Source organism: Myotis nattereri (assembly GCF_964212035.1).
Source record: "Myotis nattereri genome assembly, chromosome: 18".
Lineage (NCBI taxonomy): Eukaryota > Metazoa > Chordata > Mammalia > Chiroptera > Vespertilionidae > Myotis > Myotis nattereri.
In genome coordinates, this window is record NC_138093.1 from 13,684,544 (window position 1) to 13,708,625 (window position 24,082).

At 49.7% G+C, this 24,082-nt stretch overlaps 3 protein-coding genes across 7 annotated transcripts; 1 reads left to right on the plus strand and 2 right to left on the minus strand.

Moving 5' to 3' along the window:
* Window positions 1-526: 526 nt before the first annotated feature.
* Window positions 527-7,623, minus strand: LOC308534127 (uncharacterized protein C1orf54). Of its 3 annotated transcripts, none has more exons than XM_081112455.1 (6): window positions 7,170-7,623; window positions 6,135-6,218; window positions 5,460-5,524; window positions 4,760-5,050; window positions 1,909-2,010; window positions 527-1,157 (listed from the first exon to the last, which is right to left on the minus strand). In XM_081112455.1, the coding sequence occupies exons 1-5, from the start codon at window positions 7,459-7,461 to the stop codon at window positions 1,912-1,914; spliced, it is 831 nt and encodes a 276-aa protein (XP_080968581.1). In that variant the 5' UTR covers window positions 7,462-7,623; the 3' UTR covers window positions 527-1,157; window positions 1,909-1,911. The 3 variants fall into 3 exon arrangements, with proteins under 3 accessions (XP_080968581.1, XP_080968583.1, XP_080968582.1); XM_081112457.1 differs by having other exon boundaries at window positions 7,511-7,585; XM_081112456.1 differs by having other exon boundaries at window positions 1,105-1,157; window positions 1,909-2,007; window positions 7,511-7,574.
* A 2,501-nt stretch (window positions 7,624-10,124) lies between these two features.
* On the plus strand, window positions 10,125-23,657 carry APH1A (aph-1 homolog A, gamma-secretase subunit). Of its 2 annotated transcripts, XM_081112461.1 has the most exons (10): window positions 10,125-10,442; window positions 10,994-11,164; window positions 11,324-11,397; window positions 11,631-11,753; window positions 11,907-12,034; window positions 12,445-12,568; window positions 12,899-14,008; window positions 19,627-19,785; window positions 22,115-22,911; window positions 23,168-23,657. In XM_081112461.1, the coding sequence occupies exons 1-7, from the start codon at window positions 10,330-10,332 to the stop codon at window positions 12,961-12,963; spliced, it is 798 nt and encodes a 265-aa protein (XP_080968587.1). In that variant the 5' UTR covers window positions 10,125-10,329; the 3' UTR covers window positions 12,964-14,008; window positions 19,627-19,785; window positions 22,115-22,911; window positions 23,168-23,657. The 2 variants fall into 2 exon arrangements, with proteins under 2 accessions (XP_080968587.1, XP_080968586.1); XM_081112460.1 differs by having other exon boundaries at window positions 22,115-23,657.
* CA14 (carbonic anhydrase 14) lies at window positions 13,566-20,570 on the minus strand. 2 transcript variants are annotated; one of them, XM_081112458.1, is made up of 11 exons: window positions 19,708-20,260; window positions 17,733-17,753; window positions 16,680-16,859; window positions 16,155-16,297; window positions 15,843-15,938; window positions 15,594-15,660; window positions 15,209-15,366; window positions 14,992-15,112; window positions 14,744-14,764; window positions 14,550-14,634; window positions 13,566-14,437 (listed from the first exon to the last, which is right to left on the minus strand). In XM_081112458.1, exons 1-11 carry the CDS (start codon window positions 19,757-19,759, stop codon window positions 14,377-14,379), a joined length of 1,005 nt encoding a protein of 334 aa, XP_080968584.1. In that variant the 5' UTR covers window positions 19,760-20,260; the 3' UTR covers window positions 13,566-14,376. The 2 variants fall into 2 exon arrangements, with proteins under 2 accessions (XP_080968584.1, XP_080968585.1); XM_081112459.1 differs by having other exon boundaries at window positions 13,668-14,437; window positions 16,680-16,740; window positions 17,650-17,753; window positions 19,708-20,570.
* Window positions 23,658-24,082: the final 425 nt, after the last annotated feature.

Sequence of the window (24,082 nt, forward strand, 5' to 3'; positions counted from 1 at the left end):
GCTCCTCCCTTACATAACCCGCCGTGCACGTTACTCGCTCAGATGCCAGCCCGCCACGACTCCAGAGGTCAAAGCCGAATTCGATTGTTCCTGGCCTTTCTACCCGGGCTCCTCCGGCTCCGCGCCCTGAATTCTGATTCCTAGCACTGGAACGTGGTGGGGGGAGGTCCCCGATCCTCCAGGTGAGGTGTTTGTCTGGCTTCAGTTTCTCCATTTGTCCCCTGGAGAAATTCGAAAGGCTTTGAAGGAGGTCCGGAGTTCGCTGCCCCTTGCAGTATTGAAACGGTACGGTGGAGAGAGAGAGGGGAGACTCAAGGACTGTAAGCGGATTGAAGCTGTAACATAGGAGAGACCGCAAGGGGGCAGCACAGTCTTGATTAGGGTCTCGAGGACAGAGAAAAAAAATGTCCCTGCCTGCCCTAATTACTAATCGGAAAAGGCACATTGTTGGGGGGGTGGGAGGAATGGAGGAGGGTGTGAAATTTTTATCTATTCTAAGTAGTATTTTATATTTTACATATGTTTAACAATAGGCTTATTTTATAAAAGGAAAACAAGGGTTCTAAATAAACGAATTTCAACTATCCCCAAACACAGTTTTAACACTATAAATAATCAAATAAAGCAATAGAATCAGAGGGAGTCATAGACTATGAATAAACCTGTTGTCTGAGGGTGCTTTTCTCCTTTCTTCCCAAAACTTCAGGTTTATTCAGAGTCCTAATACTATTGTCACCTCCCTTTTTAAAAAACATTTTATTTTTAATATATTTTTTAAAAACTATGTTTTCAGAGAGGAAGGGAGAGGGAGAGAGATAGAAACATCAATGATGAGAGAGAACCATTGATCAGCTGCCTCCTGCACATCCCCTACTGGGGATCGAGCCCACAACCCTGGCATGTGCCCCGACCAGGAATCCAACCCTGACCTCCTGGTTCATGGGTCCATGCTCGACCACTGAGCAACACCTGCTGGGCCACCTAACTCCCTTTCTAGTCTACCCTTCCCACCCCCATATCCTGGTGCTTCCTTTATGTTGTAGCCTTAGACCCTCATGAAGGAGTAGAGAGTAATCAGATTATTTCATTTATTTATTTTCTTTTCCAACTTCCTCTTCCCAAATCCCCATCCAAAGAGTCATAACAGCATTCTCATCCTAAAAAAAGCAAAAAAAAAAGGAAAACAATACCAACCAGGTTCAGGGAACTCAGGAAACCCCTCCATGCCCCACCTCTATGAAAACGCCCCAGATTTCATGTTCTGAGCTATATTTCTCCATGACATCTCCTGGAAGATGTGTCCCCTCCCTTTTCCACCCTTTCCTTCTGCTAAATCTCTTCATGCCCCTTATTTATTTATTTATTTATTTATTTATTTATTTATCCCCCCCCCTTGCCCCCTCCCCCCTTCCCTCCCCCACCGCCCCATAGTTATTTAGAATCCCAACTTAAATCCCTTCCTTATAACACAGGTTTCTATTCCCTCCTCCTTTCCCACACCACCTCTCCCCTACATTAGGGAACTGCCACCCCTTCTGTCTCTGAACTTTGCCTCTTGACTCTGCCAGGTTATAGGGCCGCTCCCATTTTGCCCTCTGGCTCTTGCCATGCCTTAAACTACCATCACGCTGGAACCACCTTTAATAACTCAAGGCAGACTGGGAACCAGGAGAGGTTTCTTCTCCATTCCACCTGCTTCTGCTCTAGGGGGCCCTGAAATCCTTCCAGTTCAAAAAAATTAATTATTCTTATTACAAAAGTCTTGGCCCCGACATCTCCTAAGGTTTTTCTAGATGTGATCCCTCTTCTTTTATGCATTTGAAAATTGACCAGGCTGGAAACACTAGCCGGAGATAGTGGTAAAAATTGCTTCACAGACTTTATCAAGGCCAGTGGCTGCACTCTCACCTTCTACATGAAATACATCCACTCCTGAAGGAGGGCCCAGGACAGGAGAAGGGAAACAGGACTCTGCAGACTGGATACAGCGTGGTTCCCATCTGGACTCTGCTAAAATAGAGATGTCATGCCACAGTAGGCCAGTGTCATCCCTCCTACTACCCCCTCACCATCTGGAAAGATAGCCATCTCTTTCTACCAACTTACGTCTTCCCTTCCTCTGAGCATACCTTCCATCCCAGCACCATAAAGAATTCTTTCCTCTGTGCCTTTCACCCATTCCTGACCATACCAGGGAGGTTCAACTCAATTCAATATGTATTTTTATTTATGTGCTGGTCCCTGTGCTACATGCTGTAGGAGGGATAGAAATATGGTTAAGACATGGCTCCTACTCAAGGAGTTTATAACCTAAAGGAAGCCTACTATATACTTTAAAATGTTTCCCTGTCCTTGTCAATTAGAACTTTCCATTCCTCCCATCTGTGTTCAACTGTATTCAGGCTGTACTTCGGTCCTGTTGCTTCTCTTTATTTCATTGCCAAATATCACAAATGGTTGGTCTATGCCAGCCGTGGGCAAACTACGGCCCGCGGGCCGGCCGTTTGAAATGAATAAAACTAAAAGCCGAAACCGGTCTGGCTCAGTGGATAGAGCGTCGGCCTGCGGACTGTAAAGGTCCCCGGTTCGAATCCGGTCGAGGGCATGTACCTGGGTTGCAGGCACATTCCCAGTAGGGGGTATGCAGGAGGCAGCTGATAGATGTTTCTCTCTCATCGATGTTTCTAACTCTCTATCTCTCTCCCTTCCTCTCTGTAAAAAATCAATAAAAATATATTTAAAAAAAAACAAGACCGTACCCTTTTATGTAATGATGTTTACTTTGAATTTATATTCACACAAACACTCCATCCATGCTTTTGTTCCAGCCCTCCGGTCCAGTTTAAGAACCCATTGTGGCCCTCGAGTCAAAAAGTTTGCCCACCCCTGGTCTATGCTCTTCCTTACAATGTACTACCTCTCCAATTGCACAAAGTCTAGCTTTTGCTCCAACCACTCACTTAAAACTGCTTTTTGGGGGTTATGAATAATCTCCTTCTCCTTGGCCTCTTGGTAGCTTTTCATTGATTATATTAAACTTTCTCTTCTAGACTCTATAATACAAACTTAGCTACCTGCATTTCCTTGGTTTGATTCCTCTTTCACCTTCTACAGGCACAGGCATTGGCCTTTTGGTCGCCTGTGTGTACAGCTCTACTGAGCTCACTACTTTCGTAACTGTGACTTTGCACTTAGAGCTGCAGTCCTGGCCTAATTCCTCTACCTTTTTTTTTTTTTTTTAATCTTCTTTTCTTTTAATTCCACTACCTTTACGATAGCCTCATAGGGCTGACCACATGAGTTCAGCTTGGCCAATACCAAATTTATAACCACTTCTAAAACCCTCTGACCTCCCACTTCCCATTTTGGTCAACCATTTCCCTGGATATCCATGTTTAAAATATGTTATTTTAACTCTCTACTCATTTAGTGTTCATATGAAATTATCACTGAAACATGGTATTTTTTCCCCAAAGTATTTCTTTTTCTTTTCTCCATTCAAAATGCCACTGCCTTCCCTAGTCCAAGCTTTTAATGGATTGTTTTGGGGATGATAGAAATCTCATGAATCTCTCTTCACTCCATTGCATCCTGTGTACAACTAGACAACTAGTTTTTCTAAAATGCTGCTTTTAATGTGTCTTTACCACCCTGAAGAACTTCCTAGGCTCCCTATTTCTTATAAGTTCAAACTTTTTTTATTTTAAAAAATAAAGCCTGACATTTCAGATTCATATTATTTTGTCCTATCTTACCATTTGTGAAATTATCAAACAAATATTAAGAGTCTTGTAAATTGCCGAAACCGGTTTGGCTCAGTGGATAGAGCGTCGGCCTGCGGACTGGAGGGTCCCGGGTTTGATTCTGGTCAAGGGCATGTACCTGGGTTGCGGGCATATCCCCAGTGGGAGATGTGCAGGAGGCAGCTGATCGATGTTTCTCTCTCATCGATGTTTCTAACTCTCTATCTCTCTCCCTCCCTCTCTGTAAAAAATCAATAAAAATATATTTAAAAAAAAAGAGTCTTGTAAATTTTATTTTTTCTTAATTTCCCACTGCTCATTTCCATATACCCTCTCGTTCAATCATAGCTCCTCTACAAAACATGTCATGCTTGTTCTATCCCCATAGTTAATGCAGCTCTTCCATTCTTCTAATAGCTATTCTTCCTAATTGCTTTCATCCTTTTATAATGTACCACCAATCAAAAGCTCACCTATTCTTCAGTGTATCTCAGCATAATCACCTTCTAAAAGTCTTCAACTCCTGTACTGATCTCTGCCCTTCCACTGCCTAAAGCACTTGTCTACATCATATGCTCTCAAACTTGTATGTAACTTAACATTGTTATAAATTTTCTCATTTTGTTCTAAATATTTTATACGTGTAAACTTGGGTATCATAAATACTTTGAGGACAATAACAACACCGTGGATTTATTGTTCATCATTGGCAGCATCCTTAGCTGCTTTAGGCATAGGTTACATAAACATAGGTTACATACATTACACATCCAACTGAAATATAACTGCACCAAATATTCCCAGGGTTCTGTATACAGGGTTAGTATTAAATCTCAGTAAAAGAAATGATGGCGAAGCTGAGATGAACACCTGCATTGCAATACTAGTTATTTGTTTTCCCCATCCACCAAAGCCTGATATTCCATTCCTTCCTCTGTTCCATGTCACCAGCCCTGGGACCTATCCAGGGTAAGGGATGTCTCATGTCCCTCCCATCTTATCCCCAATTAACTCACTGGTTTCATTGTCACTGGTTCCATTGTCACTGGTTTCATTGTCACTGGTTCCATTGGCACTGGTTCCATTGGCACTGGTTCCACTGTCACTGGTTCCATTGTCACTGGTTCCACTGTCACTGGTTCCATTGTCACTGGTTCCATTGGCACTGGTTCCATTGGCACTGGTTCCATTGTCACTGGTTCCACTGTCACTGATTTCACTGTTACAGGCCTCTGATGGTCTACACGTTCTGTTTCATGAATAACGGTTGTCTCCTCTGCTTCCGTTACCTCCTTATCCAGCCTGTTCTATCCTCAGTAGGATTAGGAAACTAAGAGTTATCAATCATCACCTCCATCCAACATCCTCATTGATTCTCTAGAATTCATCTCTCCTTCACTTCTCCTGTCCCCAGCCCCATCCTGCTCACCCTCCAAGAGTTAAGCGCAGGGATCCTCTTTACCTTGCATTTGCATGGATTGTGTACCCATCCCATTCACCAATTCCCTGGACTCAAGGGCTACTCCTTCCTTTTAGTGTCTTAACCTACTGGGTTCTGGCTTCTCTTCCCCAGCTATGATAACACATTTGTTTTGTATCCACTCCCCAGTTTTACTTCTACTAACTCATTTTCATTTCTGTTAATAATTTTCATTTCAACATTGTTCAGTTTCTTTTTAACTGTTATCTCTCCTGATCCTCTTAGATGTCACTTACCAGTCTGTCCTCTAACTCAAACATGGAGTAATCAACAGTGAAATTTGCACCAAAATAATCTGGATCTGGAGAGGAGAAAACAATCAGTAGTAACAAAAGAGAACAGTAGTACTACCTCTAGTAATGAAAAGCTGAAGAAATTGCTCAGAACACTTCAACTTGTTCAAGTTGTAAAATTTACTGGTATAATCTAATTCTAATAAACTTGAATGTGAGAAATGTCTGTGAATGTGTTTATATTTTCTTTCTTTATTTTTTTAGAGTGAGAGAGAGACATTGATGTGAGAGAGAAATATCCATCGGTTGTCTCCTGTATGTGTCCCAGTTGGTGATCAAACCCATAACTCGGGTATGTATCCTGATCAGGAAATGAACCCACCACCTTTCAGTGTATGGGTCGATGCTCTAACCAATTGAGCCACAAGAGCATTTATATTTTCAATCTAACACCTAAAATAATTTACAAATTTGAAAAATTTCAAATTGTTCAACCAGTTCCAAAGAACTGGAAATTGCTATCTTGAGAAACAACATCACGAGCCTCGATAGTCTGCTCATAGCAAAATTTCTCTGACCCCGTTGCTCTATTGCAAAGGGAAAGACTTTGTCTCAGAACTAAGTATCCCCTAAACCTCCCTCCATCCTGCTAAGGGTCAGAGCCTTATAAATACTCACCATAAGTGGGGGTGACTGTGTAATTATAGATTACTTGATAATAATAATCCTCTTCCAGTCCTTCTTCATCCTCATATATTTGCCCTAAGGGGACAAGGACTAGAGGTCAAGGGGCATCTGGGACTTCTTAGCAACAGAAGGACACTTGAAGTTTATCTCAGCTCTATCACTTTCCTTTCGACCTCACCTCCAAGGGTAAGACTATCTCCCTGTCTCTGTACCTCTCAACCCTTCTCAGTCTTCTGGGCTTCATATCAGGATGAGGCTTGTTCCTCTGTGCCCTTCCAATCAGGAAATCCCAGAACAGAAAACAGATCCCTTCACATACTGTAAACCAAAAACAAAAACTAAACCTAAAAAAAGGCAGGAGGGAGAGAGAGAGAGAGAGAGAGAGAGAGAGAGAGAGAGAGAGAGAGACACAGAGAGACAGAGAGAGACAGAGAGACAGAGAGAGACCAGAAATTAAGAACTCCAAATCTACAATTCAGTATGCTCCAGGCTGTACTGTGTTTATGAGAGTTATTCTCTTATCAGTGTCTCTCACAAATAATGAACATACACGCCCGTTCGGCTTTGGATTTTTATTTTAGTTCTAGTTTTCATTGCTGTCAGGATAACTTTGAACAAGCCACTTAACATCCGTTTTCTTAAAATGAGTCAGCTGGACTAAATAACCCATCTGCATTCATTTTCCTTCCCCAGACTGAAAATATGTAGCTTTGACATGATGGGATCAAGAGCTCGAGGCCTCCTGCTAAAACACTTCCCTATGCCCCTTGAAGTCCTTAACCACAAGCAGTGACACAAGAATCTGGAGGAAAAGGAAACAAGAGCACCTGGCAGACGGGGAACAAAGGAGGGAAGGACCCAAGCTGCTTTTCAGACCCTGTCCCTGAAGGCACCCAGTTCTTCACTCCCCTAAGGGTCACCTCCATTTCCATTTCTTTACTAATACAAGTCCCCCCACCCACCCCCCTCCAACATTCTTGGAAAGAAGACAGACTGGCTCCCCTCACTAGTTGCAAACTTCCCCACCTTCAGAGTCCACGGCTCTCCTCTCCGTCCAGACCCTCTCATCTTGTTCATCTCTGTGGTGATGGAGAGCTGAGTTCACTCTTGTTAGGACCTCCACGCTCTGGGGCTTCATCCTCATCAGCTGTCTCCTCTCTGACAGGACTCTGCTCCCCTCCCCCTTTCCTGGCTGTATTTCCCAGACTCCCCTCCACCCCCGACACTGGCCCGTAGCACAGATGGGAGAGTGTTTATCACTCCCCCATTGAATTGCACCTCTCAACCGCTCCTCATTTTTTCCCCCCTCCCACTCCATTTACAGTAGAAGACCTGGCCCCAAAGTTCAGGGAGAGACGTGAACTTACCCAGGATGAGTGGCACAGCAAGGATGGCTACAAGGAGGACATCCATTCTGGATGCTGCACTATGACTGTGAAAGTTAAAAAGGAAATTACAGCGTTTCCCACCAAACTTACCCCGCCTCCGGCCCTCCTCCAGAGCGGGGAGGGAGCTGCAGCAACTCTTCGCTCAGGGGTGGAATTCCCCTCCTACTCGCTGACGGACTAGATCCTCAGTCACTATTGGTCTTGTCCTCAGTCAGAGCTGCCCCTGTGAAGAAAAGTGAAGTGGGCTTCGATGGGAGCATGCTCATTGAGCTCCCCCAGCCCTAGATTAGGTCCATTTAGGGTTCCTGCCGCCACTAACGAAAAGTACAACAACAAAACAACCCCCACTCCCACTACTAAGAAGCTTCTCTTAGCACGCCCTCTCCCTTCCTCCCCTTCCCTCTCTCTCAGTCCTCACAAAAAGCTCCCCTCCCCTCTCACTGTCCCTAAGTTACCATCACCATCCAGAGTCGCCCTTCTCTCTGAGGCTGTATCACAGTCTCTTTCTTCACAGTTGACATGTTCTGAGAAGGGATGAGCATTTTCTAGCTGAAAAGAGTCCCTCTTTTCTGCCTGCCTTGGACTGTGAAGTACGGGAGCAATAGCAACATCATTGTCTGACTCTCAAAGCACCTGCTGCATTGCTTTTGATCAAAATCTCTCAGCCAAGGCCAGCTATTTCCTCTCTGGTAAGTACTGACCTCACCTCACCTCTTTCTTAACTTGCTGAATTCAGGATGGAAGGGAGAAAGCAGATAGTCTCTTTTGCATAGGGCCACACCTCTTCCACTTTCAGTCACTTGGTGTATTCTTTTCATTCCAGCCTTACAGGAGTACAGCTTATATTATCCTTTTCTCTACTTTTGTATTTTCCATTTTTATTGAATTCTATTCAGAAACATTTAGTAACATACAGGCTAGGCACAAAGTGCTAGGCCGAGTCTGATAGGCAATTCAGGTTCACAGGCAAAAGAATAAGAAGGAAAAAAAATACAGTGTGTGGCCCTAACCGGTTTGGCTCAGGGGGTAGAGCATCGGCCTGCGGACTGAAGGGTCCCAGGATTGATTCCGGTCAAGGGCATGTACCTTGGTTACAGGCTCAATCCCCAGTACGGAGTGTGCAGGAGGCAGCTGATCAATGTTTCTCTCTCATCGATGTTTCTAACTCTCTATCCCTCTCTCTTCCTCTCTGTAAAAAATCAATAAAATACATTAAAAAAATACAGTGTGTGTGTGTGTACGCGTGCTTTTTTAAGGGCGTTAATACATGTTTTTCAATATCTACTATGAGCCAGGCACTTGCAAGTCTCTGTGGAACCACACATGAACAAGATAGATTTGGCACCTGCTCTCCTCTCCTAGGAGATGCTGTGGTACCGGTTCAAAGGAGATAGAGGAAGAGTTGTCTTATCCCCACATCTTGTTGGAAGAGCTCCTGCTTTTAAGGCTAACCTGACTTGGCCTGGTAGACTCAGATGCAAGACACACTAGAATTCTGAGCACTGGCCAGGGTGCCCCCTCCCTCTCAGCCTTATTGGGAGAGGATTTGCTTGATGACTTTCCATGTAAATCCATACAATCTATTCCTTCCGCTCCTTTCCAGAATTTCCTGAAAAAAAGAAAAATGTAAAAACACTTATGTGGATATATATGCATTAAAACATAAATCACTTCCAGGAAGGAAAGGAAGCCTGGTTCTCCTTGAACAACCTCCTGGTACTTTTGCCTCCACATCCTCACTAAGGACTAACCCCACCCATCCGAAGGAGGGTCTAACACCCTCCTCTCTTACTCTTTCTTTCGCTCTAATGGGTAACCCCCGCCCCGTCCCCCAGCCTGAGAAAAACACACCACCAAGGTTCATTTCAGGAAAAAGAGGAAATATGACATCAAAGGAACTGAGTGACTGGGATGGGGGGGTGGGGGTGGGGAGGAAATAACTTTCCTTCAACCCCTTCGCTCTAATTGCTTTTTACAATTTTAACTGTGAATCCCTTCTGACCTCCTCAATATTGCTCTCCAAGCTCCCTTTCCTTCTCTCTATTTCTCTTGTCATTAACGATGAAGGCTTCACTGGCGATATACTACACGGTATTGCGTGTTTCCTATACTGGCCTGTTGGAAGAGCTCCTGCTTTTAAGTCTAACCTTCATCCTTAGGCAGTAGCTCTAGCCCATTTCCTCTCATTCAAGTCAGAACAATACCCGTGCCTATCTCCTCGCAACCTCTATCCTGTGCTTTCTTCGTATTTGTCCCTGAGGTTCCTACAGGATCTTCCCCCCTCTGCAGCTCTTCAAGTCGAGGTAGGATTGCTACCAGCCTTTCCCACAAAATAACTAAAGGAAATCGCAGCCACGGCACAATCGAACTCTTCAACCCATGCCCCGCCCAGGCCCAGTCTCGGCCAATTCCCTTTGTGGCCTGAGCCACGCCCAGCACCGAAGTGGAGGGTTTAAAAGGGCGGGAGGACTACAACTCCCAGCAGGCCCTGCATCCCGCCCCCGCCGCGCCCCCTCCGATTTTCCATTGGCCGGGGGGCGGGGCGGGGAGTAGATGGGAGGTGGCCAAGGGGCTGCGGCAGGGGTTTGTCCCCTCCTCGGCTTCCGTAGAGGAAGTCGCGCGGACTTGTATTTGGGGTTTCGGTGCCCCCCCCTTCCCCTTCCCCGGGGCCCGGGGGTGACATTGCACCGCGCCCCTTACGGGGTCGCGTCGCCACCCCACGCGGACTCTCTGGCGGGCGTGCTCCTCCCATTTGCCTCTCTTGGCCAGGCCTCCACCCCGCCCCCAGCTGACCAGCAATGGGGGCCGCAGTGTTTTTCGGGTGCACTTTTGTCGCTTTCGGCCCGGCCTTTGCGCTCTTCTTGATCACTGTGGCTGGGGACCCCCTTCGTGTCATCATCCTGGTCGCAGGGTGAGTAGGGGTCGGGGAGACTCGGGAGGGCGCCCAGGAGAGAGATCGGGAAGGGGCTGGAGGAAGTGGGGTTACCCCGGGAGCCGGAGTTGGGGGAGGCAAGTCGGAGGTGAAGATCGGGAAGGGCTGAGTCGGGGGTTTGGGCGATTGCCCCTTCCCGCAGCTGGTTTCCGCCTTCCCGGGATCGCACAGATTCCTTCTACACTTCTTCCGGCGACGTCAGAGGCGGCCGCGGCCAGGGCTCGGGAGGAGCTGTGGGACTTCGGGCGGCCCTAAGCGAGGGTCCAGACATGGATACCTCGCCCTACTGTGCGCATACACTCCCACTCTCATTGATCTGAAGGCTCTCGAGTCCATTTCTACCCCATCCCCTGGGTCCGGGACCCTGAGACTCCCTTGGTGGAGACACCTATCTTATCTGTTCCCTGTCTCCCTGACCATCCGGAAGTCTAACTTCCACTTTTCACGTTGCAGCTTTGGTTGGTTCCCCTCCTTGATTTCTCGGGCTGCCTCTCCCCTTTGCCTGTCTAATGGCCCCCGTTTTTCCTCAGGGCGTTTTTCTGGCTGGTCTCTCTGCTCCTGGCCTCTGTGGTCTGGTTCATCTTGGTCCATGTGACCGACCCGTCAGATGCCCGCCTCCAGTATGGCCTCCTGATTTTTGGTGCTGCGGTCTCTGTCCTTCTACAGGAGATGTTCCGCTTTGCCTACTACAAGCTGCTTAAGTAAGAAGATGGATGGTCTGGAGGGGAGAAGGGCAAAGGATTGCACCCTGAAAAGTGGGGCAGCCCCCGGGTGGTGGTTTGGAAGGAGAGGCACAAGGGAGGATATTAGCGGGAAAGGAGCCTCTCGCCTTCCCTCATGTTTTCCCCGCCCCACCCCAGGAAGGCAGATGAGGGGTTAGCATCGCTGAGTGAGGACGGAAGATCACCCATCTCCATCCGCCAGATGGCCTATGGTGAGCCAAGGGAGATGGGCTGGAGGAGGGCAGTGGACACCTTCCTCTCTCTGGGAAGTCTCTAAGCGCCCACATGTTCTAAGTGGCTACGTGTTTCCTTCATGTCTGACTTCCAAGGAGAGGTGGTCTGGAGGGAGAGTAGGTGTGGGGGCTTGTGCCTGGAAACGGGGCGGGATCACTGGTAAGCAGGCTCTACTGATTTCTGACATTGATGAGCCCCTCCCTCCCCCCAGTTTCTGGTCTTTCTTTCGGTATCATCAGTGGTGTCTTCTCTGTTATCAATATTTTGGCCGATGCACTTGGGCCAGGTGTGGTTGGGATCCATGGAGATTCACCCTATTACTTCTTGACATCAGGTAAGTCCCACTTTTTCTCTTGACTTCATGCCCCACCCATCCTGGCCCTGACCTCATGTATTGGCCCTCCCGGGGAGACTTCGGGCGGCTCAGTATCTCAGGAGGCTGGGAGAAGGTGAAGGATGTATCCCCTCCCCCTCTCGCTCCCTGCAGCTTTCCTGACAGCAGCCATCATCCTGCTTCATACCTTCTGGGGAGTTGTGTTCTTTGACGCCTGTGAGAGGCGACGGTACTGGACTTTGGGCCTGGTGGTTGGGAGTCACCTACTGACATCAGGACTGGTGAGTCAGGGACAGGGGCCTAAGTCAGAGAAAAATTGAATGGTGGGTTGTATGGAGGGGAACCGTATCTTCACTTCTGAACATTTAAAAACTTATCTTGGGAGAAGGCAGAAAGGTGAGTCTTCAGAGGTCCCTCACTTCAGCATCAATGAAATAACCTTCCCTGGGTGCTCTGGGGAGGAGTTTGCATGGATGGGTCAAGCTGTAATGCAGATGGCCTGAGGTGAGCAGGAGCGGAGGAAGCTGAAAATCAGAAGTCTCTTTAACCACAAGATGTTGGTGCTGAAGGGAAGGCCTGGGGGACTTGAGTGAGATGTCTGGGCGAGGTTTGGGTCAAAGGCACAAAGAGTACATGGGGATTAGGCAGAGGAAGAATCTAACCTTTTTTCTACTCTTACTCCCATCCCCAGACATTCCTGAACCCATGGTACGAGGCCAGCCTGCTGCCCATCTATGCAGTCACGGTTTCCATGGGGCTCTGGGCCTTTATTACAGCTGGAGGGTCCCTCCGAAGTATCCAGCGCAGCCTCTCGTGTAAGGACTGACTACCTGGACCGATCACCTGACACATCCCACCTGTCTGCCCACTGCCCATGACTGAGCCCAGCCCCAGCCCCGGCCCACCGTTCACCACTCTCTGCCTCCTCCTCGTCGGTCTGTCCCACCACCTTCAGGGTTTTTCTTTGTCCATTGGTGACCTTTAGGCTTTACCAGGAGCAGCCTGGGGTCAGCCAGTCAGTGACTGGTGGGTTTGAGCCTGCACTTATCCCCACCATCTGGGGACCCCTTTGTTACCCAGGACTTTCCATGTGTCAGTTCTCTGCTTCCACCCTGCCCAAGACTCACCTCCCTTCCCCTCTGCAGGCCGACGGCAGGAGGACAGTCAGGTGATGGTGTATTCTGCCCTGCGCATCCCACCCGAGGATTGAGGGAACCTTGGGGGGGGAACCCCTGTGCCTGGGGTGCTCCCCTGATCTCCTCGCTCTGTATTTCTCCATCTCCAGTTCTGGACAGTGCAGGTGGCCGAGAAAAGGGGCCTAGCTTAGCCATCACCATGAAGGTGAAATTATTGGCGGCGCAAGGTTAGATGAGCTCTGAGTTTCCCAGTATCCCCGCCCCAGACTGGACTTCTTGGTCTTTTTCTCAGGTCTGAGGGGAACCATTTTTGGCGTGATAAAGACCCAAAACTGCCTTTTTCTTTCCTCTTTTTTTTTTTTTTTGAGAAGGAAAAGGGAGGAGGTATGTTGGACTTCTCCTAACCTCCTCAAATTGCTCCTTCTAGCTGGGCTCCTATCTGTCCCCTATTCTCCATGGTCCCATGGGGGATAGGAAAGGAAATGCATGTTTGGGAACTGGTATTACTGGAACTAATGTTTTAACCTCCTTGACCACCAGCATCCCTCCTCTCCCCAAGGTGAAGTGGAGGGTGCTGTGGTGAGCTGGCCCACTCTGGAGCTACAGTGCCACTGGAGGAGCCAGCCTACCATGACATCGTAGGGAAGGAGGGAAGATTTTTTTCTAGTTTTTAATTGGGACTGTATGGGGGTGGGGTGGGGAGGTTTTCTATAAACTGTATCATTTTCTGCTGAGGATGGCGTGTCCCATCCTTTTAATCAAGGTGACTGTGATTTTTGACTAATAAAAAGGACTTTATAATTGTGGGGGAACGTGCCTTTGAAGGAAGGGGTAACATTAGTTGAGATTCCTGTCCTCTCACGTCTCTGGTGCAACTCTCTTCCTAATTTGGCACCTGCGATCCCCTCCTGACCTAGGTTTGGTGCAAGGGCAGAAATATGGGCTGGTGGTTTAACATGTCAGAAACTTTGGGTTAAGCATTTTCTAGGGTCTCTCCGAGGATCGGGGTAAAAGAAGTTACTCACACATGCTTCTTTTTCCCTATCCTTTGCCTACCTCTGCCACCTGAGGGATTAAGGAACTCTCCCACACTCAAGAGTCCCAACGGTAAAGCCAGAGGTGGGTCAGAAACCTTAATTTTCAAATATATTGAGCAAAAATATAACCCCCACAACAGCAACCCTTTTTCCTGAGGGGATATCCTGCCCGTATCTAGGGAAAGAGCCATAAAGGAGAGGGGGTGGGGGAATTTGGGTCACATTCCCAACTTCCCCTACAACCAAACACAGTGTGCCCTCTGCATTATCAATGTAGGGGTCTCCTCATCTCCTATATGTTTTGAGAGACTGAAGTTCTTTCTCGACTGAGAGCCAGTCCATGACTGTCTGGAGGAAGGAGGGGTTTGTATTTCTGGCCAGTCCCCGTCTCCCATTCTAGACGCTCCCTGACAGGTATGACCTAGGAGTCCATGATGTTCGAGATGGAGTCTATTCCATGGCTTGTGCTGAGGTGAATCCCACACTCTTCTCGTCTTCCAACTTCTTCTTCCTGGAACAGGGAATGGACATGACCGGTGTACTAGGAGAGACAGCCAAGTGGACTAGGAGAGTGCTTTTCAGTAGGAAAGGAGGGACTAGAGGAATGGGAAGTAGGGCCTCACTGGATTTTCTTAGCGATGACATAAACAACCACCACAAGGCAGAGGCTGCCAACCAAGATTCCCACTCCTATGCTCAGCATTTCACCTGGGAGAGAGAAAGATGGGGGGTGTCAGCCTAAGACTGACATAGATATTGAGCTCTTCCCTTCTCGTTGAGGAGTCCCCCTCCCCAGTAACTGGGCAGGGTGCCTTACCTGTGGTATACGGGGATTGGTCTGTAAGGAAAGGAAACTTGGGTCAGTGGGGCGTCAGAGCCCCGCCCCAGCTTGCCCCTGTAACTTGGGGAGGTCACCTGGCCACTGAGGGTTGGGGCCTGGTTCCCAGTCCAAGTGAGTCTGGAAACCCTTACCCTCTTAGCCTTCTTTTCCTTCCAGGGGCCCCCTAGTTCCTGCCATGGAGAACCCCAGTTTCCCCCCGCCTTTTCCGAGCTTTGTACAGTCACCTTGGTTGAAAGAAGCAAGGACTTTTCGCTGATTGAGAGGTTGTGGGACTCGGTAGGTCTGTTCCAGGACCTGAGCGGGCTCCCTCTCTCTAGAGAGTAGTGTCTCCTGAAGCTTTTCCAGCTAGAAGAGTGGGGTTCGAGGAGAGTGTCACTTAGGTGTGGGAAAGGGTCTGGGGTTACAGCTGTGGCTTTGCTGCCTCACCTCCCCACCACTCACCTGTCCCGCTGAAATCTGGACCTTCTGACTGAAGACTGTCCAGACCACACTCTGGTAGCAGGGGGGTGTGGTGAGCGAGCCATTGTAGCGGAAAAACTGTGTCAGCTCTGGGGGGAGCAGCTCTCTCACGCTGAAGGGAGGCACTGAGGTCTTCTGACCTGGGGGAGAAGGGACTGGGATCACCCTCCGGCTGCACCCTAGCTCTGGTTTCCCTAGATAGGGCGCCCGGAAGCAGAATCCCTGCTGCTGCCTCACTCCCTCATCTCTGGCCTCTTAGTATTCATTTATTTATTTATTTTGCTGGGGAGAGTGGGGGAGCAGGGGAGGGAGGGATTTCCCTGACGTCTAATCTCACTTTGTCCTAAAATAGATTTTTAGGGCTCACCTTTATACCTGATTTCATGCAAGCGACTCAGAATGTGTTCATAAGCTGGATTCTCATTCTCACCCACCTGGAAACGGAGAGAGTTTGGCATGAGTCCACGTTTGGAGTAAGACATTCATTAGAAAATAAATGGTCAGAGTGGTTGCTCACTTGCCTTGGGAGGGAGACCAACAACAGACATGGGCAGAATAGGACTGAGAGGTGCAGAGGGAGTGAAGAGAGACCTAGAAGGCAGTGGGGGCCACTAACCTCAATGAGGATGCCCAAGACAGCCAGGCCCTGAGGGCTCTTCATAGCCTCACCCACGCTGTTGTAGGAATCAGAATCGTAATGCACGATGTGGAGCTGAGGGGGGAGGGAATCAGATCATTTCATCTTTTCTCCACTCCCCACTCCCAAAGGCTCTGACCTCAGCCGCCACCACCCCCACTTCCAGCCCCAGATCTGCCCACAGGTCGGCGTTATCCTCCACCTGTGACTCTGCCAGTTTCCAGGCCCTCCTTTCCCGGGTGCCGACCCTGCCTGTCACCACGTGCTAGTCCAAGCCTCGCTCTCTGGTACCTCTGCAGCCGAGGCTTTGCTGTTGATCTGGTGCTCTGACCCCATCTTGGATCCTCTCTCACCCCAGTGCAGGTGGAGCTGGACAGCTACATATTTCCGGGGAAGTCCCTCCAGATACAGGGTAGGGGGCAGAGAGAGTTGCACTGTGAGGGAAAGAGAGCGAGAGCTCGGGTTGGTAGAGGAGTGTGGACACATCCCCACCCCTGGGTTGCCACCAGTTCTTGGGAGACTTGGCCAGCCTTCTCAGACTTCCTTCACCAATAGCACCCAGTTCTTCCCATGGGCCACTGCTTTTCTAGCACATCTTTCTCACTGAAGATCAAGTCGATGGTGTTAGACTAATCCACCCAGAGAGCTTGATCATAGACATTCAGTTCCCACTTTTGCTCCAGGAGCCTCATCCCCATTCTCACATCTCCACCTTTCTAGAAGCAGCTTTGGGATTCAGAAGTTGGGAGAACGCTTCTCCCCTGACTGTAAGGTCAGAGCCAGCGCGGTCCCTTGCTTAGAGCCTGGGCTCGTTACCTGTGTGGCCATTATTGTGCAGCTCCAGAGGCTCGGTGCCAGGCTGGTCATATCCGTGGTGCTGCAGAGCGTACAAGTCCGAGTCAAAAGTCACACTGTTTGTCTCGATATTGATGGGGGACTGGGCATTGCCTCCACACTCAGGGAAAGAGGCCGGCCAGTGGTCTTGACCATGTGGGCCTGGTGGAAGTTACCACAGATATTTGTCCTGCCCTCCAGCCATCACCCCACCAAGTTACACATCTGTGTAGAGGCAGAAATGCGTGTCCTCCCACCCCAGGTGAAGACCCCGGTGTGTTCAGCTGGGTGAGGTGGGAGCCCCTGCTGGACCCGATGCTTCTGTTTCTTCCTCCTCCCCCGGGGCAGGGCTGACCCCCAGCTTTCCTGATAGATGGGGGTCGTGGGTTTTACTTACCTGTAGTTTGAGGACAAGAAAGCTCACTGAGAGAAAGAGGGGCTGGATAAAACCCCTCAGGGAGGGGAGTAGAAACAGGAAAACAGGACATAAAAGGGTCCCCGAGAGGCAGGGTCTCTATAGGGCTTTTCCTCACTTGCTTTTTGCTCTCACCCTGGACCTTGCATCGACTCTGGACTTGTTATTAATCAGAAGTTCAAAGGAATTGAATTCCACCTCCACCAGGATCACAAACAATCCTGCCATTCTGTGCCTCACCCCTGACCTCAAGTTCTGTCCCAGTTCCAGGTGCAGGTTGGGGGTAGAATCGATTAGGATAGAGAGGTAGGAGGTGAGTTGGCAGCTAAGCTCACGGTTCATTTTCCCTATCCAATATTCTTTCCACTCCAACTCCCCCATCCCACAAACGGAGGACGTAACTGGCTTTTCTGCCGAGTCAGGGGGTGTGGGATTTGATGATTCGAACAAGGTCTAGGAGTCACATATCCAAAACCTAGGACCTGGGGTGATGGGGAAGGAAAGGAGCTAGGGCGAAAAGCTAAAGCAAAGCCGTACGACATAAATCTTCCTGCCAGGTGGAGAGGTCCCCGTGTGAGAGGAGAAATCAGTGTAGGTAGTAGGCCTTGGATTCAGCTCACCCTCATATGTCCAGTGTTCATCTGCAAGGCAGAGTAATATGAGTTACAGCCTGGGGCAGGGCCCTCTGGGGCATCTGTACCCTCCACCTCCCTCTCTGCTCGCTCCTCCTCCTCTCTCCTCCTCCTCCCTCCGCTCCAGTACTTCCCATAGGAAGGCCTGAAACTGGACACCTCAGTGGAAAGGTCGGAAAGGTCAGGTGCCTATTTAAAATCACCAGCCAGGCTGTGCCTGTGCTTGCTGCTGCGTAAAGGGGGAGGAGAAATGAAAAGAGATAAAGCCCGGAGACTAAAATTAACCTGGATCCAAATGAGCAGTCCACCCAACCCTCACTTTTCCCCAGCCTGTGCCAAGCCAGTCTCACACTGAGAAGATCGGGGTGAGATGAGTGGGCAGGGGGTTTGGAGGAAAGAGATGAACAGGGAGGGAGAGAAGTTCAGAGGAGGGGACAGTGTTACTGAGGGGAGAAGGGCATTGCTCAAATCAAAGCACTGAGCGGGCAGTGAACATTTAGCTTCCTGCTCTGGTTCCAGTCACTCTAAAGGAAACGTCCCCCATCACCAGGAGCCTCTGGTCCCCAGATTCCCAGATGGCTAGGGAAGGCGGGAGTCAGGCCAGGGTCCACTCTACACGGAGGGTGGTGGGTGGGCACAGGCAGCCAGGCTGGCAGGGACAGGATGAAAGTGGAGCATTGTGTGTGGGAAAGAGAGCTGCCAGCTGGGTCACATGCCAGGCTCGCGTGCAGGCCCGTCTGGGGCTGACAGGCAGGGGGTCTGCTGGCCCAGCCCTCACCGCACCCAGAGCCAAATTGCTTCCAGGGGGAAAGCGAGCCCTCCCTGCAAGTTCCGTCTGCATTATTCAAATGGCTAGAAACTTTGGAGAAAAATCCTAACTTCCTTTCTCTCTCTTATTCCCTTAAATTCCTCAGACTTCTAAGATATCCTTGATCTCAGTCTTGGGTCCTCCCGCTAGCCCATCCCTTGGTTCAGACAGCAGTGAAAAGCCGCCCACTGGAGGCTAGAGCAGCCTCCGTTCACCGGTTCAGCGGGACGTCCTAACAACTCGAAACCCTGGCTCTGGGCAGGGGCCGCCTGGCCCTTCCCCTCCACCGAGTCCTCACACACTCATTTTACATCGCTTCCTGAGGACTTCCCCCATTTTTTTCTCTTTCCTCGGAGGCAATGAGCTGCTCTGCATTTGGCTCCCCCACCATCCTCTCTGTGCCACCGTGCTCTCCAGACAACCCTCTTCACCGCGTTCTTCCAACGACCCAATCACACACCTGCTGGGTGCTGGGTACTGCGGGAGGCACAGGAGACACAAAAATGAGGGTGGGGTCCTGGGGACGCCCCCCCGAAGCACCTCAGCCTGTTCTCCCAAGAGTCCCTCCTCATGTCCCTGGGGCTCCTGAAAGGCCTTTGGAAACTGTAAAGGGCCCAGCTGTGTTGACTATCATTGCTACTCCCTTCTAGGGAAAAACTGGGAAATTAGTCGTTCCACAGACTCAAAGGGACCCTTGGCCATGAGGTTCATGGTCTGGTATCAGGGTCTGAGTTAGGCCGGTGGTTAGGCTATACCCTTCCCTGACATCAGTTTTTTATTTTCTCATTCCAAGGCTCTTTGACTCCCTAATTGGGGGAGTTAGTAGCTGAGACAGGCCAGGAGGGCTGCCTGGGACGAGGGCAGTGGGGGCAAGAGCTCTGGAGAGGATCTGTAGCCAGCACAGAGGTTCCAGAGTGTGCTTACACATCCTGCCCGCCCCCCCCTCCCCCCCCCCCCGCCCCCAGCCCCCCTCCTCACTAACAGCAGGGCTGGGAAGGCAGAGGGGAAAGAAGGAAAGTGATCTTCTCCCCACTCCCCTGTTGTGCCCCCCAATCACTGAGACTATTTTTCTAGCCCCTAGGCTTCCTTAACCACCCTCCTCCCGCTAAGCTTGCGTAAGGACATCAGCAGACGCCGACATTCAGATGTACCTACCCCCGAGAGCAGCCAGGATCCAAATCACCTGTAGCAGGAGCGTGAAGAACATGATGGTATCCTCAGAAGGAGCACAAGGTACTGCGAGTGTGGAGACTGGAGGACCAGATTAGAGAGAGGGGGGGAGGGAGAGAGAGAGAGGAGAGAGAGAGAGAGAGAGAGAGTCCTGAAGTTGAATGTATTTATCTCTTCTCTTTTTCTCTTGCTGTCTCTGCGTCTCTGTGGGCTTCCAGGTGGTTGGTTCTCAGTCGGCTACCGTTGGTTTCGAGGTTCCCCAGGACAAATCTCGCTGCCCTCTCTCTGGGCCCTCTCTCTTTTATCTCCCTCTGCAGTCTTCACTCTACTTGCTGGCCAGCGACTTCACAATTGCCTTCTGCTTTTAAGGTGGCTCTGGATGGGTATAGGTGGGGAGCTGGGCTGCCTGGGTTGCTGGCCAACAGCTCCTTAAATAGCCGATTAGGCATGCAGGTTGGCCCTGCTCAGAGCTGGAGCACGCTGAGTGCACCCCGGGTTCCACTGGAGACCTGGCCCTGGCTCAGGACCCCAGCTGGGTGAGCTCTTCCTCCTCTTTCCACACAGACACTGTTCAGAAGGGTGTCCCCTGGAGGGGGAGGGGCAGGGAAGGAGGGCTTCGGGGTCCGAGCCAGCCCACGCAGGGGGACACTGGGTTCTCATTCCCCGGCTGGCTGCTCTGAGGAGCAGCTCCCTGGGTGGCGTGGGGCAGATGGTGGGAGGACCCGTTCCCAATCTCCTGAAGAATTTGAACGGCGCTGGAATAGGAAGAGGCCAGAGTTAGGAGACAGGTGACCAGGAGGAGTTGGGAGACTCAGGGTAGGAAGTCAAGGACTAAAACCTGAGTTGTGGGAAATAAAGAGGAGCAGTGAGGCCAAGAGAACTTGTCTGGAGTGCCTGTCACCACCCCCTTCCCACGGTGAGGCCCGGGTCCACGTGCCTGTGTGGCCTGGGTGGGGGGTGGGGGTTTTGTTTGTTGTATAAAGCCCATTTGTATGCCCAGCGGGGGAGGGGCTGTCGCAGCACCATGGGGAGACAGCGGCTCCAACTGCCAGACCCAGGCACCTCCCTCCCCAGGGAGTCCAGATCTAGGGCAGGCTTTTGTCACTGAAATGGACACTGACCCCTGGCAGGGAGGCCAGGGCAGGAGGAGAGATGGGGAGACCTTAGACACAATCACTGCCATCACCAAAAAAGGCGGGCTCCGGAGAAAGAGAGGGGAGGGAGCACAGGGAGACCATGTGACCCGGCGGGAAGAGGGGCCCAGGGTCTTCCCTCCCAACAAAGGGCTGAGCAGGACACGTGGGGCCCAGTGAGACCTGCCACCGGGAGCTGGGCGCGGGGCCGTGTCGGGAATGTGGGCTGCTGCTCGCTCCCCAGGGGACTGGAAATCCCGATCGGAATGTACACCCGAAGTCCTTCATCAGAGAATGGGAAACCCAGATACTTTCAGACCAGACGCTGCGATCTCTCTCCTCCATACCCTTCATCAGTCACCAGCCGGGAGGATGCTCCCATCTGAGCTCCCTCTGCCCTCCCTCCTCGCTCCTGCTAAGTAGCAATAAATAGCCAAAGCAAAGCGAGCGGAAGCTGAATAAGGGAGCAGGATAAACGCCCCACAGAATAAAGCCTGTGCAGGGTCACCAGCACCTGCGGAGGCAGGAGCCCCTGGCCCCCGCCTTTCTGTGGTTGATCTGCAAAGCCAAGCCATTTTGCAGATATCACTTCCTTTTTAATTCTCTCATCACCCTCCATATGATTTTTTCCCTTACAGGAAAGTTGTCATTGTTAATCCTCAACCAAGGATATATTTTTCTATTGATTTTTTTTTTAGAGGAAGTGGAAGGGAGGGAGGGAGGGGGAAAGAGAAACATCGATGAGAGAGAGACATATGATTGGTTGCCTCCCACTGCTCCCCAAAACCGGTCTGGGTTTGAACCTGCAACCCTGGTACATGCCCTTGACACGGAGTCGAATCCTCGACTCCCCCTGCCCCCGTGCGTGGGCTGCTGCTCTATCCATTGAGCAACACCAGCCAAGGCACTTACAGTTAAGTTTTTGTTTTGAGGTTCCCATAAAGTCCTCACACATCTCATCTAAGAAGAATGGATGGTCAAGTGTAAATTAGACTTCCTGGGGATGAGGATAGTTATCACAGAGGAACAAGAAGGGGAAAAATAGCAAAGAAAAAGCAGAGCCCTGGCTGGGGTTGGCCTGTGCACCGAAGGGTCTCGGATTCCGTTCCCAGTCAAGGGCAAATACTTGGGTTGCAGGTTCACTCTCTGCTCTCTGATCGGGCGTGTGTGGGAGGCAACCAGTACATGCCTCTCTCTCACATTGATGTTTCTCTCTTTCTCCTTCTCCTCCCTCCCCGCCTTCCACTCTCTCTGAAAAGCAATGGAAAAAATATTCTCTGGAGAGGATTAACAAAAAGAAAAGAAAAGAAAGAAAAGAAAGCAGAGCCGTCTTTTGCTTGGCACTAACGACAGGGCCTGCTCAGAATGACCTGAGTTCCTGGGGAGCGTCTGGGGCTGTGATTCCACCTCCCGAGGCAGGGAGTGTGTCTCGCCAGGCGCCACCTCCTGGTTGTTTATGAACTTTTTTTAAAACTCTGTTAGAATTTGAATTTAAAATGTTTTGTGAGTGATTCCTTCTGGGAAGTGTTTCACTGCGGTGGGCTCTGGGATTTTGTCTACACAATTGAACACTGTTTCCCAAAGATGTCTGAGCCCCAACTCAGCATTTTCTCACTTCCGAGTGAGCAGCTCAGCTAGGCCCTCGTGCTTCCCCAAAGGACAAAGGGCCTGGTTTCTAGGCGAGAGAAGCACCGTCTCCAGAGACTTGCCTTTATTTTGATCTTTGGCTCCCATGTGGATATTTCCGACGTCACCAGGCTGCTTTGGGATAGATGTCAAGAGGAGCCATATATGTTTAAGAAACAAAGCCTCCCCATCCCCACCCCCACATCCTCACTCTCACCCCCTTAGTTGCTACTCAAACTCTGGCACCTTTGTTTTAATTCCACTTTCCAGCCCTTGCCTTACACTGGGTTTGGCTGAAACCCTACAAAACCAAGGCACTCCGCTGCCTTCTGGCGCCATCTCCTGACCTTTCGAAGGTAGTGAAATGTGAACAGGTCAGAATCCAAAGCGTCCAAGTGTGGCGAGTTTTTGGTTTGTTTTTCCTTCAAAGGCCCTTTTTAACAAAAGGATATTTAAACTTACTAAATATCCCAAATAGTCTAAAACACCTCACAGGAAGCCACTAGGTTCTCTGAGTTTGTATGACGAGTCCAGTGGGGCCTTGACTTACGAGTGTCCCGACTAACGAGTTTTTTGAGATACCAGCTGTCTCTCGGCCGATTTTTTGCATTAAGTTGATAGAGTAATTTGAGTTAACGAGCTCCTTAACGAACTCGGTCTCGAACGAATTAAACTCGTAAGTCAAGGCCCCACTGTATATGAGAGTTCAGAGGAAGGGAGGCAGATCAAAAGGAACTTCCTCAAGCAGTACAGGTGGTAACTAATCGCTGAGGGCAGAGAATCAATGAGGAGACAGAATTCGACAGCATCTGATTTCCTACAAGTGCAAGCAGCTGTGTTTCGTGAAGTAATACAGACCCAGAAGTAGTCTAACTTGGTAGATACTCACATTTATTATCACACCCTTGTCTTCTAACACATTGGTACTGAAGCCCTTTAGGTGAACACAAAAGTTTCCAAGAATTAAAGTAATTTGGGGAAGGGGTGGATCATTTTCTTAGTTTTCCAGTTCACATGCAGGGCAGATACACTATAAGAATCTTGTAGAAAGAGGACAGGTAAGAATTTGTGGTCTGAAATGTTGTAACTTTAATTAAAAAGGAGTACTTTTGTGTCATGCATTGATTCCATGCCCAGAATACTGCCTGGTACATAAATATTTGCTGATTGAATGAATGAATCTAGTCATTGGGACATTTATTTACCCTTTTTTTTTTTTTTTACCTTTGGTTTTTCGCAGAATTTTAGGCCAGAAGGATCCTCGGGCGTCATTCCAACTCCCTTATTTACCTTGTAAAGACTGAGTTTTGAGGGATTTAGGGATTTTCCTGTGGTTTGTCATACAGTTGCTAAGCTGAACCAGAGCAAGGATATAGGTACCACTGAACTTCCTCCTCCTGTACCACTGCTTCTCAAACGACAGTGTGCACCGGAATCGTCTGGAAAGCTTATTAAAGTAAAAATTTCTGGGCCTCCCCCTTTCACAGTTTCTGATTCCATAGTTTGGGGTATGCCCAGAAATTTGCATTTCTGACAGGTTTCAGTGTGATGCTGAGGCTCCTGGTCTGAGGCACCACACAAGAACGAATGCCCCACACCAG